This window comes from Nipponia nippon, unplaced genomic scaffold (assembly GCF_047370975.1).
Source record: "Nipponia nippon isolate SJK-2023a ecotype South Korea unplaced genomic scaffold, ASM4737097v1 scaffold_10, whole genome shotgun sequence".
Lineage (NCBI taxonomy): Eukaryota > Metazoa > Chordata > Aves > Pelecaniformes > Threskiornithidae > Nipponia > Nipponia nippon.
In genome coordinates this window covers 8,555,707-8,574,481 of record NW_028262291.1, presented here as the reverse complement: position 1 = coordinate 8,574,481, position 18,775 = coordinate 8,555,707, and the positions used below count along the sequence as shown (strand labels likewise).

The following is an 18,775-nucleotide window of genomic DNA, read 5'->3' as shown; positions in this document are numbered from 1 at the left end:
CAGGTTAAGTTAATGAGGTCAGGACAAAAACTGTCAAGTGTTCTCATCTGATAGAAGCGTTCATAGGTCCATGCAAATTTGTCTGTAGACTACAGAGCTCATCATAACACTTCACATCATATTAAAAGGAAGCTGCAAGATGGTCAACATCAAGATGAAAAATACTATTTCCTATTTAATTTCAGACTGTAGTACGAATTCTTGTTACATTTCCCTGCCCTTAAAAAAAAAAAAATCTGAGTAAATTTAATGCCACGCTGTTCGTAGGAGGAAAGTCCTTTGCCCCTGCTTACAATATATGTGGTAAATACCAGTTTTTACTGGGACTTGCCAATAAATCTCACCCTCTGACACAGAGTGTCTGTTCATACTCAGTTTTTGGCCGCTCTGCCACAAATGCCAACAAAGGGACCAATTAATGAAAACTTTCTTGATACATTCCCAGTGGATGAACGTCCGCCTTGCAGAAGGTACCTTGACAACATTCATCTCGCACAGGCCAAATGGTTGCTCTGTGGTAGCAATTAAGACACCACCAGCCTTGGCTAGATTTAAACCAACAACCGAATCTGTGTAGATCTGACCAAATGCTCACAGAAATCTGCAGAAATTAACTGCTAAAGAAGGGCTAGATTGGGTCATATAATAATTGCATCCATTTCTCTAGTTAATCTACAGACCTCGTGGACACATTTTTATTAAAAAGAAATTACAGTTCTTAAAACAAGATTCCTCAATCTGACCACATCACCACAATGTTTAAGCCATATCTATAAATATCTAAGAAATCAACAACTCTTCTGAATAATTTCAAGAATCAAAATAATATGGTAGGCTGACATTTTCTGTATTTGTACTCTAATTTTTTCTCTCTCTGCACAAAAAGCCAGCGTTCAGCCTTCATATTCCCATAGCTTTGGAATCAAGTTTGGACGATTAAGCTTAGGGCAGCATCCCTCCTCTTCCTAAAATTACATTTGGAAATAGAAGAGTTTTGTTGCATTGATCCAGAAGCGCCGGTCTGAAACTCTCTTACCGCAGACTGTGAACATGAGAGACTAGTGTGATAGCTAGTGGAAAACTTGGCCTCCATTGCCAAGTTCATACTGACTTTAGGTTTTTGACAAAGGGTACCCTTCCTGAAATCTCTGTCCTCAGGCAATTTAAAGTGTGGCTGGTCAAGGCCCCAGACCTCATGATCATCATCACAAAACTAAGCATTCTGCTTCTGTTGGTCTCAGGGCTCAATAAATTTATGTTTAGAACTATCCAAGATATTAAACTTGTGTATCTGAAATACTATAGCTAAGCTTAACACAGAATAGGAGAATGGGTTCCCCTCACCACCCCACACCCCAGCACAACTGCACATTTCCAGTTCTATACTATGTTATTATAAGGCTTGTAGCAATATTTTTAATCAAATTATGCAGCATGCATTGGAAGTTCCAGATCAGCTGACAGAACAGCAAAAATATAAAGCTGAACAGTCTCCCTGCTGGACACAGCACAAAAAAGGAACCATATAATGCAATTGCAACACTCCAGGAGCTACATAAATTACATTTAAAGTTAACACTTTTGCTAATTTTACATACATTGTCACACTGAATACTTTAAGCCACAAATCCCTATCAGCATGTAATAGAATTAACATACATATTTGGTATTACTTACACCGTATATATGACAGCTATATTTGAGCAATCAAGCACACCGACTCCAAATGATCATTTACTCGGTTATGGGCAGCGTGATATACAGATTAGAATCTATGTGGCCTAGGCGTTACGCTTTAGGGCTGAACTCTTTCTTGCAGAATCCATTCCATGATGGATTTAAATCCAAATACAGATTGAATTCTAAAATCGTTTATTAAACTGGAATTTGCATTTTTGGATAACTGAATTTAAGAGAAGTACATGTTTTAGCCACCTGTGCTGGTCAAGAAAAAAGGTGACAAACATGCACTTGGCCCCCACGCTGTGGCACTCACTGAAAGGTTACAGAAAGAAGCCATTTTCCAACTTCACCAGCTGAACTCATTAAATTAGGGCAGGATGAAAAAAAACACGGAGGTATTTTACAAAAATTTAAGTGATTTATTCAATAAAAGTATTCTAAAACAGGAAGTGGCTTATTTTAGTAAAATAAAGAAGCTTAAACTGCAGGAAGAAATTAATTCATTTTGAAAAAATGTTTGTTTTAAACATGAAAACATTAAACTTTTCTCCTATGATGAGAGGAGAGAGAATTTCTGAATGAAAAATATGAATTACAATATATTTATATAAATGAATGGAAAAAACACTACTTACCAGTAACCACGTAATTCTGGCAGTACTACCTTGCTAGACTCAAAGTGCTTTTCAATCCAAAATCACTTAATTTTCCAACTGAAAAACTATTACAAACTAATATGTAATAGAAAACCAGTTAGGCTGGAACTGCAAAGCATTGTGGTGCTACCTGCTCTTAACTTAGAATGATTTTGCTTGCCATTTTATCACATGAGCCATCAGGAAATCTTACTGCCCTAGTATTTTTTTCTTACTACTCCAAAAAGCAGGAAGAAAAACTACATAGTTTTATTAAAAAAAAAACTATTTAATCTATTTCCATAATTTGTAGATTATCTCTTACATAAAAGAAGACTTAAACAAAAGGCTACATTATTTTTAAGAGCAAGACTTGTACAAAATACAAGCTTGATACTTCGATACGTGCTCCTATGAATTAAGTATTCCCAGTTTTCCCCAAGTTAACAGTGGAAAGTGAAGTTTTTCAGCAATGAAGATTTCCTTCACTGGAGCTATGCTGAAGTATTCTTTTTTAGCTTTTCTACAAGCTTATTTTGCATAGAAAAGTCTTGTATAGGAGCTACCCTGAAGCAAAATTACACTCCGGGCTCTGTGGCCTACATGGTTCATCAGGTACTAATTAGATAGCATGTTCTGTCAACACTTCCTTGCTCTTCTATTAATTGATCATCCTGCCCAATTAATACAATGCAACACCAGTTCCAAACTCCTTGAGATCCTTTACCTGTGAAAAACAAGGATGAAGGGGAAAAAAAAAAAACCTCCAAAAGGGTCACAAGGTAACTGCACTTGTCTAAGATCTGGAGTGACAACACCACCACTATGCTGAAAGGTTAATTATGTTCCTACCAACATTCTCTTGAGCCTAAAGTTTGTTTTTTATCTAAGAAAAAAAAAGAGTAAACACAAGCATAAAAACATACTTCATCTAACAGACTATATTAAATTTAGAAATTATAACAGCTTGTGAAAAAGTAAAGGCTGCAAAACTAAACTCAGACATTAACAGCATATTTCTCATCAGAATATTTGCAGTTAATATAATCACTCTTAGATACTGTGTTTCAGAAAATAAGTCATGAATATTGTGCAGAAACTACAGTATGCTAATCCCACCCATGTATACAAGAGTCCAAACGATGGCTGCCCTTACAGTAACATACAGTCAGAACAACCATAAATCAGCATTTTATAAAAACTATATAGAAATAAAATACATTTTCTCCATTGATTACACTGCACTAAAGAGTGCAGAAGATAAAAAACAAACGACAAAGCAGCTGCCAAATACAACACGCTACTGCCACCTAATGCTTGCTAGAAGGTTACATCAAAAACATTTCATTGTTTCTCTGCACTACACTAGCATGATGAAAAATGAAGACCAGAGCAAATAAAGTTTATTATTGGCTTTAAATATCTGCTTCACATTTCCTCCCCTACAGGCTTTCTAAATTGAACTGATGTCATCACATCCTTTCCTGCACACGAAGACTGTAACAGGCAAGATGTACGTTCAGTGGGCTAAATATGGGACTCGTATTTCATCTGCGAAAATATCAGGAATGTAATACATGCACTTCATTAGGACACTCACATAAAGAAATAAGTACATTCACTAGATCAGGTTTCACACTTGTTTACATTTTTGTAAGCTATCCCCCGTTAGGTAACTAGCACAATTCAGTATTGAAAAGCTTCACATGACAAGTATTTAGAAAGGGGGAAAAAAGAAAAAGAAAAAAGAGGTGTGGTCTGATGTTAAAACAGCACAAAACAAAATTACTTTGAAGGTGCTTTTCTTATTTCAGTGATTTTGCAACAAAGCACTCTCTCTGAAACGTGAAACTTGTTCACTTCCATGAAAAGAATGATTCCAGGTCTTAAACTTGCCTTCCTAGCCCACAATCAATCTTTTCAACATGTTCACTCAATTGGCAGAAGTTAGCAGGGAACATGGAAGTAGCCTGCTTTTTCGACTTGCAAAGAGGAGAAACAGAAAGTGAAGAGTTCCTTGTGACATTCAATCTTTTCATATAGAGATTTAAACTTCCCCAAAGGATGTCTATCCAAAGACAGCTGGACAAAAGAGCAAGGAATTTATCTTCTTGATTCATTACTTCAATCCATCTCATCTTCCTTTTTTCCCCAAACACAAACAATCTTTAAGCTTTTTAACAACTTTACCCTTCTCCTACCTGATCTTGTTATCTGCTTTGACACTGATTCCAGCCTCCACTGTCCATCTCCAGGATGATTGTTATTCATAGGAAATGTTCCTCAATTGAGGAAAAATAAAACAAAGACAGTTTCATCTTCCTTCTAATCTCTTATACCTTATATGCTCTATGATGTTTTTCTAACATTGCTCAGTGATCAACTAGCTGGTGAAAACTGTGTCCATTCTTCTCCCTTTTTCCTCCTTACAGTCTGCCATAATCAGAAATTGTTATGCAAGTATCAGTCTGAGCTTCCTGCACAATATTCAACTGCTTGCATGTTTTACACACACTATTAATCTTTTCCATACCTTCAGGCCAGAGATAACCACTGCTGTACACAACATCCAGCACAGCAGACCCCCAGCTTGAGACAAGTAAGAACCATCAGAATAGAAACATTTCAGAGAATATTATTGCTGCTATAACTGTTACTATAAGGCAATATTTGTTGTGACTCAGGGTATTTGCAGCAAAGTGTCATCAAGACAGCACATAGAAGGAAAAAGGAATTTTTCCTTAACATTTCAGTTATTCATCACCCAATGAATAATTTTTAAAGACGACACCCACAGACAACCCAACTTGCTATTTTAAACACAGCCAGAATAAAAATGTTAGGATTAAATGTACACAGCAATATGCAACAGTTATGCAGACCACATAACTGGCATTCACTAACAGCTGCACAGTAAAAACACAGAGGATGATACTATCAATTCGATGCTGCAAATTCTTGAAAATTACTGGAGTCCTCTAAAGTGGAATTAAAAAAAACCCTTAGAATAAATTACACTGTCATAAACTCATCAACTTTATCTTGGATTTTTTTTAAGTTATCTTGCTTAAACAGACTTTAAACTTCCTCAGCCTTCTCTCTGATTAAGCCCAGAATTTCACCACAACATCTTCTTTCACATTTGAATCACACAGGTTGATAACCTTAATTGCTGACCAGAGTTTTGAATGGTTCTATTATTCACTGGAAAATCTTAATCTTTTGTCAAGTTGAGCATGAATCTGAGCTGAGAGACATCTGAAAAATTTGAAAAGAGATCCGCTTTTCCTCCTCTATGCTTAGTATCTGCTGCCAAAATCCCCATCTTTAGCGTACTTGTTTTATATATTTAACTGCAATAGCAGCAGGATTGCCACTGTAATTCTGACTATACTTTTATAGAAGTAAATTTCAACTTCCGTGGAAATAGTCACTTTCCATTTGATGCTGTTTGTGTAAGTCCTGTGACTGCAGAGCTGGTCTTACACTAAGAAGTAATTTCTAATGAAAAATACTTTATTCTCTGCAGTAAACTATTAAAGTCTAAAGACAAGTATGACCGGAATCCTTTCCTAATGCAATGGCTTTTATCATGGTACTGTAGTATCATGATACTACTATTTTGACCTTACACTGTCTTATTGGTCTTAACTACCGACGGTGGGTCTCCACTTTGCTCAAGGTAACACTCCATGAATCTGCCAGTTTAAAGCACTCCTGCTCCCCCTGCAAAAACAAGTCATTGCAGATTCTCATTTGAAAACTTTCTCAAGATGAGAAAGATGGCCTATTGCATTGGCAAGGGAAGCAGACTACATTTCTGCAGCAGCAATAACTCGTCCCTCTTATAGAAACCTAAGTAACGAATGCTTCATCCATTCCCCCCCTTATTCCCCAGTCTCTGGAAAGATCTAACCCCGTTAGGCTGAGGAGAGTCCAACAAAACAGCAAGCATAACTTTCATAGTAAACGTTCACACTTCTCATCCTTTCAGCTCTTGAACAAACTTAATGCTGAAATGAAAAAGTTTCAGTTTCTAATGATAAAAAAGAAAAATCAACTGGTGTTGTATAATCATAAGCAGAGATTAATTTGGATAATGAAGGTATGAAAATGAGGAGAGAAAACAGAACCTATGGTTACCAGAAAGTACATCTTTAGAAACAGCTTCTCTTTCGTTTTCTTCTGCTTCCATAGCTCCTTATTCCCCTATGAAGAGCCACCCAAGAGCCTCAAAAACTACTTAAAAAAGGCTTTTGGAAACTATGCTACACAGCAGGAGAAGATAAAGCAATAAAAACCTGCCAAAAACTAGCAAAGGAAAGAAGGAAAGAAATTAAACATTTTAAAACTCACAGGAGTATAAAGGTAAAAATAAAAATATAAAGGGAATTTTAAAGGCTCCTTTTAAATTTCTGGCCCCTGGGCTCAGAATTTACACTTTTAAATGCCACATTAAACGATGTTCCGTCGTTTAGGCAAAAATAACGTGGCCCTAGTCATACAATAATGCCAGTTACACGAATGGCTAGGAAACTAGTTTAGGCAAATGCTACTTACATGTGGAAGCAAAACCCAGAATCCTGTATTGCATTATAAAAACAACCAAGGTTGCCTTAACTACTGAAAAAATGGGCATGAACTTTTCCAGCTGACACGTACAGTAGTGGATGAAGGAAAACCCACAGGATGCTATTTCCTGGCTGAGTAACATCTGGCAGAAGGGCAGGGACAGGCAGTTTGGGGCAGAGTCTTCAGCTGGCACCGTGACTTGCAAGATGAATACCTTTCTGCAGTCTAAGAAAGTCAGCAACTTTGATACCCGACAACTTCCTAAGGACCGCTGAGCACAAAGCACAGTTTTTTGTATTGTTCCTCCCACCCCCAGATGCCTGTCACTAGAACAGTATTCCAAACCAAAGTATACCATTCATTTTCAAATTCATTTGGAATACCTAAAACCAGACAGACACCTTTAAGAGGTCAGGTTTGAGCATAATGCAAAATAATCAAAGTCCCTAAGGCACTTCAGCTGCGTGAGTCACTGTGGAAAGCAGGCCTGAAAGAACAGAGGACTTCTTTTAAAAAAATTATTTATTAGCAACCATAACTGTAACACTTGCATACCACTTCACAAGTTGCAGGTGTTTTTTTGTTTTCTTTAAAAAATTTCTTTCAGCTTTCCCTAACTCTAGTAGCAATATAGACAGAAACTCTACAGTATTTGAAGCCATTCACGATCTCAAAACAACAGGTTAGGCCCCAGTCGAATTATAACTTTTAAAATGGACATGAAAAGCTAAATATTAACAGAATTTAGCACTCAGTTTGGAAAACATTTGGGTGCAAAAACCATGAAGAAACCATCTACCTTTTATGAGGCAGCTTGAGAGATACATTAGTAAACATGTTACATTGTATCAACCCCCCCCCGCAAGCACCACAGCCTATTGTACAGCCGATACTTTTCTATCTTAGGCAACGCCAAGTAAGTCTAAAGCATCTTGAGAAGTTTCAATCCTTAAAATCAGAGGCCCTGAAGTATGCCATGACTACTACACAAACACTCCATTTCATGGATATCACACCAGTATTTAAAACAAACCAACCAACCCACCCAAAAAAACACATCAGCATTCAGTGATTTCAAAATTTTATAGCCATAGTGACAAAACCATTCCAAACATAATCCATAGAATCACATAAACTTTGTGTCTAGTTTGGATTGGGTTTACTCACACTAATGGCTTAAAGGATGCATTCACATCTGGATTGATCACTAGTTTGGTGTTAATTTAACTTCTAATTTGAGGTTAGGCACAGTTGGCAAATTTCTCCATTTGCAGGAAAGAAAACTTTGACAGTGTGTCCTCCTAACTACTAAAAGGACGTACTTTCCAGATGACTCAAGGGAATCATGCAACAACAGTGTACTCTGCTCACTTAACAGAATTTATTATTGGTCTTTTTGTCATTGATATTTAATAAGCACTCTATATAGATGGTCTTAAGACTTTACAACTTCCCCATTTTAGGAAGGAGTAGTCAAGACATGTAGACGAGAAGGTAAAGTCATCACCTAGGAGAGATCATGAACTATAGAGGAATAATCCAATGTTTTCATTACTTGAGTTACAATAGCAGCACTTACAGAAGCCATAGTTATACTGGGAGAATCCTGTCAAGCCCGTACTTCGCATTGCTCTTCTGTAGCAGCAGAAACTAATATTGGATTGCTGGCATGCTCTGACAGAAGTAAAGTACCTCTTAAATGAGGAACTCTTGTTCAGCCTCTCCTCAAACACCTAATTAGTTACTATGTCATGTTTATGTCAAGAAAAGCGTTCAGCTAAAATGCTGCTCAGAAAACTCGTTCATCCTTACCTTCTTTGACCATGGACATTCTTACATACAACAAAAAAGCTGAACTTTCTTACTATCAAGCTAGCTACAAAGTGTCCTACAAGACAGCCCTTCGGGTATAGAATTTGCTTCTGCATTAAATCAGTTCAAGTGAACTTATGTCTCCTGACCATTTGGGCTCAACGGGAGATGAGAAAGCATTCATGATCAACTTGAGGCAAGGAAAGATAAAACGTGGAGGGTGGGACAGTTCTTACGTCATTCAAATAATGATTTTCTGACTCTGAAGTGTTTAAAGATAAAGAAGGAATGTGTTGCTTTTATAAATTTCCATAATAGTTATATTATGTTTTTTAAAAATAAGGCAAAATTACCCAGATAATCTATTTAAATCTTAAATAAAAAAAAAAAAAAAAAAAGGAAAATGGTGGTCATCATACTACAATATTTTAAAAATCTGAGAACTATTTCAGATTCCACACAAATGTGGTCAATTGCTTTTAATAGCAATAAGAGATCCTTATATAAACAGTTATTGAAAGATGACTGATTCTACCCTTACCATTTATTATCCTTCAAACTCATGTTCTGGGATTATACCTTCTCTAAATAATTGACCCAGTGTTTAAAATTTCAGAAGCAGGCACTTAAATAAATAGTCCGATTTGAAAATGTTGAACAACTCAAGGTACTCTAGACTGTGGCTGCTTGAATATCAGAATAATCAGAACATTCACTTATGTGAAAACATTATGCTGGACTTTCTAGCTTCCTTCTTTGAGTTTTAACTAATCTCTTTCGCTACATGTTTTTTATTTCAGACATCTCACTTCAGAAATGAGATAAAAAGCACACTGTGCAATATAAAACTACTTCACTGTGTCTTCAAAAGTGCTGAAAGAACACTTGCAAATATTAAGTAAAGAAACATCTTTACGGAGTTTAATAAACTAGTGCTTAAGAATTTATTTTTAATCAGAATTTTAATTTTATACTACCTCAGGACACAGTGAATATTTAGAAGTATGGAACACCTTTCACAAGAAGTCTACCAAAGATAGTGTAGATTCTATTTTTAATATATTGTTACGACCAATAACTTACATAACCAGTGCACAAAATGTTCAAGAGAGGCATCAGATTCCTTTGCAGAGCATAAATGACATTAAATGCCAAGCATACATTAGCTGAATCGCACTTTTAAATTGCCTGATGCCCATTCTGTTTTTATGTACGTACTGTAAAACTATAGAAGATGAAGCATCAGAAGCTGCTCGTCATAACAAACTACAGACAATAACCCAGTAAGTAAACAGATTAAATTTAGAAATAATTTTCCAAACTAACATTACTTTTCACAACTGGCTGAACTACCTGGATAAGCAATATATTACTTACTTGCTGGCTTGTTTTGTGATGCTATGGGTTTTCTCATATTCTATATAAGAGCTAAAAATAACTTTCTGCTATAGGGATGTTCACACTGTGCACTTGTTAAAATTCATCTACATTTTTCAAAATCAATATAACAAAATTACACATTACAAAGTAATAAAAAGTGAGACATCACTCCTTATAAACTGAGATATGGTGGAGAGCCACCTGTATTAAAAGAGTACTGCAGACTACATACCGATATGATCATATACCCCTTTTCCTACTACGATACCTTACTACATCCTTTTTCTCTTCACCTACATCCATAACCTCTCTTCCCCCATCCCTTCTGCAAGTCAGAGTAACTTTCTCAGCCTGTTCTTGTACAGGATGTGTCTGGAGTACGCCTTCCAGCTGGTTGCTGACCAATCAGAGCACTAATTGGTTAATCACTGCATTTCATTTGATTAGCCAACTGCCTAATTATGTAGAACACATGCTCCCATTGGCCAGTTACCCTAACGAGAGCATGTAAGGCCCAAGGACCAACTGCCACCAGTTGGTGCCATCTTCACACAATTCTGACTGAGCGAGCAGGAGCTTCAGCTCAGATGTGGCAGTCTGTATCGCTCTATGTGGCAGCATCAGGCATCTCCAGAACGTTTGGCTTTTAAGTACCATCTTGACACATGCAACGAATTTGTGATACCAGTCAGACTGGTAAAAGTTCCCATTACTGCAACATTATCATTGCCAGGGTAAATACCTGTTCTTCAGAATTACTACTGAGTATCATCACAACTTCTTCTGGTGTAAGAAAAAAAAAAAAACAAAAAACAACAAAAAACCAAACCACCACAAAAACCAGGTAGAGGAATTGAACAAAAGCTTTTCCAGCTTAAACAGCAGCAGGAACATCAGCATGAGCATGATCTGGATAATCAAGCTGTTTGAACCAGTGACTTCTGTAACACTACGATTCATTATATACTACATAAGCTAATAACCAATTTTTCAAGTCCCAACTTGAAAATATGCTCCCTTGTATTTTATTAAGGTCGTAAGTAGTAAATAAGATGTAAAGAACAGCTCAAAATAAAACTATCCAGAGTATCAAAACAACAGTCCTTCGTATTAAACTTAGTGGCTTACCTTTCTCTCTGTTGCAATTATATTAACTTCAGTCAAGCTACACCCAGGCTGCACTGAACTTGTTCTGTTTATACTGTCAAATTACAAAATCCATTTTCTACAAGTTACCTGAAACTAGAGTTAGCTAACCATGATGATCTGTTAAGTATCTCTAACAAGTATGCTGCCATTCCAACAAAATAATAAGAAAACCTGCAAAAGCTATTAAAAAAAGGAATAGTCACACTGCATAATTTTCATTATAAAAGCATTATTATGAGACTTCCGATACAAAGCTCAAAGGGTTTTAATTTTAAAAATTCAAATTCTCAACTTAAACTCAGCATGAAAAGAAGTTCCTCAGTAGGCAAGCACTTTCAGGAATAACACTGAATTTATTTTGGAACAAACTTTAACGCAACAATCCTAGAAGCAGATCTTTAACTTATATATATACACTCTGTATTTCTTGTGATTGCAGAATTTAGATGTGTACATAAATCTGATAAGACACAACAGATTTTTTTTCTCTCCAGAAAGACAGATGTCTTTCCTCTACACAAGCTCAATGGAACAATCTCTTCTTGAAGTTATTTTGCTTCATTAAATTAAATTTCTATTAATGTCTCTTTTTACTGCTGCTGAGAGTCATTCTCACCTATGCCTGATGCTCTGTTTTCAAATTTTCTACTTTCAAACAGATTAAGTGATCACCTTAACACTTTGTATTTCTATACACACACCACCCCTTCTGATAAAAAGATAATCTTTGTAACACTATGTGTTAAATGGCACATTTTATTTCCTTACCATATTAAAAATAAGAGCTTCCTGCATACTCCCTGCTCAAATTACATGGATTTTCTTTAAGATTAGGGCACACATTGTAACAGCAGCATATAATTTTCCTGCACAATAATTTTTTTCCAGTTGAAAGGTATCCTATAATATCATCAGCATCAACAGGAACAGACACCTGATTTTCAGCTAGACAAAGCTTATGCATTTGGTGACTTTATTCCCTGTAAAAAGCAGTTTTCAGATATAGAGCAGCTATATGAAAATTTGAAAACAATCTAGCAACTCATTCTTTGACCACAAAGTGCTAGACCAAAAGGAGATGTAAAAATTGTGCCAATAATAAGATGGTGCAATTTTTTTCCCCAATAGCTTATTTTTGTTACGCTAATGTCATCCTTTGTTAATTTTCTACACATTCAGAAATGGAACATAAGCATTGTCCTTCCTAAAAGCTGTATGGATTCTTTGAAAAACTAAGTATAGAGCATAAAACCTGTTTATCCATTTAAGAAATCTTTTTGTTGAAATTGCTGTGTATGTAACTGTGGATAAAAAGGCTGTACGTATCCCAAATATCTCAAAACCATCAGCATGTTCCAAAGACAGAAGATTAAAGACCAAACTCCTACTACGCAGACAACATATTAATTCTCAAAGTTTGTTGCGATTCCTTTCAGAGTACGGAAACTGCAAGTCTTCTGTGTTTCAGAAAGCACTTTAGCATGAACTTACAACAGCCAATCAAGGAATCTTTGCATTGAGCTATGCTGATTACAAAACACACATTTCTTTTTTTTTTTCTTTCAGCATTACTGGCTGAAGCTGTGTGCTAGAGAAGACACCGGAGTATGAGCCAGCATACACAAAAGTTAGCTTATTAAAAAAAAAAATAAATTAATTTATAAAATTGCCAGTGTCACACACGGTTTGTGCCTAAAAGTCTCTCATCTTCAGCTGCTATTGATTGTTACAATAATAAAGTATCAAGATGATCCAGGTATGACAGTCATGTAAATACACAAGAATTTAAAGGAAATAAATTTATAAGTTTCATTACATTATAAGGAAATTTTATAAATATGAACTTTTACTTAAATACGTAGAAGGTGAGAAGAAAAACAAAATACTGATTAAAAAATATCACTACTTTTAGGCCAAACTTGTGCTATTTTCTGTATCAAATTAACACTCTTCTTATTGACATTATCTGTAGTAAAATAAATCACTTGTATATTGTGACCTGACCAAATGAAAAAAGTAAGTACAGCAAACCAAATATGGCAAAACTGTAAGTAAATATAGTCACTCTAGTAGAGTGCATATGCACAGTTTTATTTGTTATGGGTTATTAATGTTTTCCATCATCAATCTGTTAGAATTGATAAAAACAAGTTATATTTTAAAAATTAATCAGTTTTAAGCTAATTTGCCCTTATGAAATCATTCTTACAAACCTACAAGTCAACCATTTTTAATCGCGTACTACTTTGCATTATTAAGGTCAGTCCTGAGATTTAACTACAAATATATAGTTATCTTTTGGATGACATATGGCAAGATCTCCAACCCTCTTTAGCTTTGGAAATTTACATCTGCCTGTTCATTCAAGATGCTAAGCATACATGTGTTGACAAATAGAAAATAGCAGATGGCAAAAAGCAAATGCTCAACATGAAGCACTGGGGATCATTCGAACAAGGCCTGGACTCAGACATTTGCCATTTTTATTTTAACTGCAGAATTATTTTCAAAAATAAATTCCATCATCTATTATGCTCAATGCTAATCAACACCTGTGATCAGAATATTCACGATTACAGAATGAATGTCATATTAATTGCAATTGGTATCCAAGATGCAAGTTGCTTTATAAACTTTTGGGTTTTAAGGTAATTATCATAGTACAATTCTTCAGGAGGTTAGCTTCTGCTGCTACACATAAGCCAGAAAACTTTCTGTACTGACCATATAATATGTCATGAAATCTTTTAATACACAATACACGGCTGTGCTCATCTGCTATTCCAGCTTCTAAACCGGAGTTACTCCAATAATTGTCTACTACCACAGTACATAACACCTGCATGTAGACCTGTTCTCTGCCCACACCAATACTACTGCTACTTCTACCACCACTATCTCCAACAAGAGCTTTAGAAAACCCAAATGAGTGCTTTGTCAGAGGTGCGAAGCTACCAAGAGCTCTAAGTACGAGCTATACTTGGGGAGCAACAGAGTCACTTCATCTGAATAGGACACAACAGGTAAGATGAGAAGGCCATCCAGTGCTACACTTTTTACTAACAATGCCTAGGGAACAGCATCAGGATAAGACAAACATACAGCAACACCTCCCTTATATATTCCACCAATATTCAGAAGTCCACAGCTCATGAATCTCCAAATGAGAGAGAGTATTTTTTGTGTTAACATGCCATGGCAGACTTCTCTTTTATGAAAGTCTTACAACTTTTTCAACCACAGAACCCCTTGGACTCAACAACATCTGTGGCAATAACTTTCACAATGTAACTATGTGCTATATGAACACCTTTCAGTGAAGGTATGTAGCGTAGCCTCCACTCACTCCTATAGCCACTGAGTTTTAAGGCGCATAAAAATAATTGTTATTTTATTACCGCCATGCTTTTAAAGACTTTAGATTGACTGTGCTAGATGCTGTATTAGTAAGTAGACAAACAAGTAGAGTCTTCAACAGTACAGCTAAAATAAAAAGATGAGTAGAGACAGGACATATGGTAACAACAACAGACAAGCAGCAGCAGATCTGCCTTGCAGAAAACACGTACAAGTAAACATCAGTGTGGCTTTTTAGTCAGAAATACCTTTATTTTCTCTAACATTTCTCACTGACTTTTCAAATAAAGAGAACTAACCATTTAGTTTGGAAATACACAGATTCTAAAGAAAAGCTTATATATCAAAATAATCTTTTGATCTTCTAAAACTACAGACAGTTATAGCTGTAAACAGACAGTTGTAATCTCCAACAATTCTCACTTCACACACTTCAAAATAATTACATGAAAGTATAGTGCTATAACACAAAGGGTCAGTTTCATTTAGAAAAAAAATTCATACAGGAAAGGCACTATGTAGTGTCAGTTCTGTTGCAAACAGCTCTGAACAATACTTTACATACGATTTTAATTCCATTATTATACATAAATTCATAGTGAAAGAAATATATTAATTCCATTACACTATTCCGTTTAAATTAGCCTCCTGTCTGAAGAGAAGAGGTATTTTACACTGCAGTCCCTTATTGTTTTCATTAAGAACGCATAGATCATTATCAATATTTTATTCACATTTTACTAGTAATTCACTAAAACAAAAACCACTAGGAGGTCCAAGAAAACAACTATTTCTGTTAAGAATGGAACTAAGAAGCTTGGTTTCTAAGGTGCTCTCCTACATTGATTCTTCTAATGTTTGATAGTGAGGACCAAAAGATTTATGTCCTATATCTGCAAGTGAACATGTTGTGAAGGGTTGAAACTTAGTAAGTACACAGATCAGTTTCAGACAAAGAAATAAGTTAGCAGGAAGCACTGAGAAGGAGCAGATGTACAGCAGGATTGCTTAGTGCATTCAACTGAAGAGTATCAAAATGTGTAAATTTGAAACATATTTCATACTTGTGAAATGCCCTTTAAAACAGTTTTCACAGGAGCTAGAAACAAAATTAAAAAAAACCCAACCAAACCAACAAAAAAAACCCCAAACTAACCCATTAATTTATTTCAACTCTGAAAAAACTCAGTCTCCCGTTGACTAGCATTCTCTTTATCTCACTTAAAAGTCCCAATCTTCTTATCACATTCATTCGGACACCTCAAACCAAGCAAGATCAGCCATGCATGCCCTCTCTAATGCCCTGCCACTACTGACAGTCTAGCTAGCAGCTACCTAAAGGAATATATAAAAACTGAGTTCTGTTCACCTTCTTCCTTCTTCTCTACCAGGTTGCTGGTTTTCAAGAAACTTAGGAATTTAGTTATCTTGGGACTTCTATTTGTCAACCAAATTTGGTTGAAAATGAACAACAGTATCAAAAAAATACATCCCATTTTCCTCAGAAAGCCAGGCCAAAGCATCTTTTGAGCTAAAAGCCTGAATTCAGGGGAAAGAGTGAAACAGAAGAACAAAGAATCACACAAAGTAATCTGGTAAAGCTCTGAGATTCTTATACACGTATATCAGGAGTACAGGAAAAATCAAGAGAATTCACAGAACATCAAGTCTTAATGCATGACCAAAAACATGACTCCACAAAAATGCACCAGAAACTTTCATATAAAATGGATATTAAAATATTTTCCTCCTATACATTTTTCTATTCCATTACTGCAGACTGTCAGGAAGAACTTTTGGTCTTTATATATTCAAGGGTTGCATTCAGTACACTGTAACTGCACATGATAGTAAATACCACAGGTATCAATTAGCACATTTCATGACTACATGCTACAAACAATGACCTTTTTTGACTTGTGCACTTGATTATCCAGCACCTGATGAACAAGTATTTGGCTCAGTTAATTCATGAATGTTTAGCAAAGCTGGGAGACACATCAGTGTTTTGGAACCAGAACACCACAACCCCTCTTTGCAAAACATAATGATAACTCATAAACTCCAGATGTTTATTTCAAACCTAAACCAGCTTCAGTGAACTGATATTATAAACACGCTCTGATTAATCATAGTTATAAAAAAAATGTAAAAACAAAACCTGCAATTATTATCTTCTTGGTTTATAAAATTGAATTTTGCACATCTTAAATAACAAAAACATACTTACTAATAAAGCAAGTGTTTGGTACTTCCGTTTCAGTTCTGCCAGACTGTCTGATGGCTTTGCACCCAGGATTTTGTACCAGTCCTTTTGTGGTATCCTTTCAAAGGCCATTGTGTGAATAACTTTGAAATTACTTTTTTAGCACTGCGTAAGAAAATGAAATAAATATAATTACAATTTGAAACAGAAAAAGCAAAAATAAGGAAATGTGACAAACTACAGAATCATGAAATTCTGATTGCAGACCTCAAACACATCTACCCCCCTACATAAAATCTATATTGCAAAAAAACAGCTTAATTCACATGGCCATACCATCCCATAGACTGTCATCCGTGAAGTGACTTAAGTTATGCTGTGTTTCCTGTCCCAGTTCCTTAGTATATCACGTTTCAGAAGCTATCCTTACTCCTTTAAAATCATTTTGCGTTTTAACTGTCTGAACAGTTTTGAGCCTACCCACGTTATACATGTGCTTTTTAAAATACACCATTTTTACTTTGAAGCAATACTGTACTTAATATATAAAAAATGAAGTACATAAAAGCGTGACATTTTGTCAATTCTGGAATGAGATACATGCAAGAAGATAGAAAGGTATGGCTCAGGTTTTACACAATGATATTGACAGTATGGACCATCCTCCATCCTGCTGAGTAAGAAGGCTTAACTTTTTTGAAAAGCATATAAAAACAAACAAACAAAAATGAAGTTAGCACAGGTCGCTAAGTAAAACCTAACCAGTTAGGTGCTTTTTATTTTTGGCCATGTATCATCAAGCTAATGACCCAAAATGAAAAAAAGAAACAGGAGAATTAAATGCCAGTAACAACACAGTAATGCTTGAGCTTCAAGCAGATTATTAGGAATACTGAAATCCCAAGCTTGCAGTAGCTGATTTATCATGAACTTTCGATAAGAAATGACACTGTCTCTCAGTAGGGAAGGGGTTCGCAAGTTTCATAAGTCTTTTTTTTACTGTCGAAAGAAGAAAAAGGATTTTTTTTCCATTTCAGCACTAAAACTGGTTTCTGGTGACTACTGCCACACTTCAGAATAAATCCTTATTTCACGGAAGAAGAAAAGTATGCTTTTCAAAGTTCGCAGAGCTACAACCAGACAGAGGGCACGCATGACTGCAGGGCAGCCCACCCTCTTCCCCTGCGGAATGCATGCCCGCCCCTCCCACTCCACACCTTCCTCCACGAGGGCCCCTTTCTCCCTAGGGCCCCCGCACGGGTTTTTAAGCACACGCGAAAACGCCAGCGCCGCCCGGGGCCACGCTGCCCCGCCACAGCCCACCGCCCACCGCCCAGGAGGCAGCGGTCGCTGCGCCGCTGCGGAACCCGCTCCACAGCAACGGCTCCGCGCCGACCCGCACGGCGGCAGGCGGCACCGCACGGACCCCGACAGTGGGAGGAGGCCGGCAGGACCCGCGGAGGGAGGCGAGGGAGGCCGCCGGAGGCTTGCTGCCGCCTCAGCACCGGAGCTGCGGCGCAAGGACCCCCCCGCAGCCGTTAACCGCCAACGGACGGCGGCGCACGACCGCCGCCCCCCTCCAGCAGAAGACCCGGCGCCGACAGCGAGCACCCACCTGCTCCGCACCGCCGGCCCGTCGATGGAGGCGGCCGGTGTGCCGGATAACTCGTCCGGCGGGAAACAGCCCCTCCGCGTGACGCTTTGCGCCTGTAGCGCGGGAGGAGGGCGGGGAGGGGGGCAGCGGTGCGTGTGGCTTACGGGGCCGCCTTGCCTGTTTCCAGCCGGGCAGTAGTGGCGTTGACACCAGCAGGAAGCGGAGCCGTAGCCAAGACCCGACGCCGTCTCCATGGCGACCGGCGGCGCTCCAGAGCTGCGAGGCTGCCGCCGGGCTCCGTAAGTACCGGCCCCGGCCGCCCTCCAGCGCTCGTTCCCGGCCCGGGGAGGGCGGGAACATCTTTTCACCCCCACTTTCCCCTCAGGG

At 37.3% G+C, this 18,775-nt stretch overlaps 2 protein-coding genes across 4 annotated transcripts in view; one reads left to right on the top strand and one right to left on the bottom strand.

Moving 5' to 3' along the window:
- The window catches only part of IMMP1L (inner mitochondrial membrane peptidase subunit 1), a 58,282-nt gene extending 54,492 nt beyond the window's left edge, over nt 1-3,790 (top strand). The window contains exon 6 of the mRNA XM_087743717.1: nt 3,767-3,790. Coding sequence (XP_087599843.1) covers nt 3,767-3,775 — 9 coding nt within the window. The 3' untranslated portion in view covers nt 3,776-3,790. The remainder of the gene's footprint in view (nt 1-3,766) is intronic.
- The window catches only part of DNAJC24 (DnaJ heat shock protein family (Hsp40) member C24), a 43,662-nt gene extending 25,158 nt beyond the window's left edge, over nt 1-18,504 (bottom strand). For 2 of the 3 annotated variants that reach the window (XM_087743746.1, XM_087743765.1), the window contains exons 1-2: nt 18,410-18,504; nt 16,819-16,959 (exon numbers count right to left, since the gene is read on the bottom strand). In XM_087743746.1, coding sequence (XP_087599872.1) covers nt 16,819-16,926 — 108 coding nt within the window. In that variant the 5' untranslated portion in view covers nt 16,927-16,959; nt 18,410-18,504. Of the gene's footprint in view, nt 1-16,818; nt 16,960-18,220; nt 18,328-18,409 lie in introns of those variants that run through there. The other variant, XM_087743754.1, reaches the window with a different exon arrangement.
- Between the last annotated feature and the right edge of the window lie 271 nt (nt 18,505-18,775).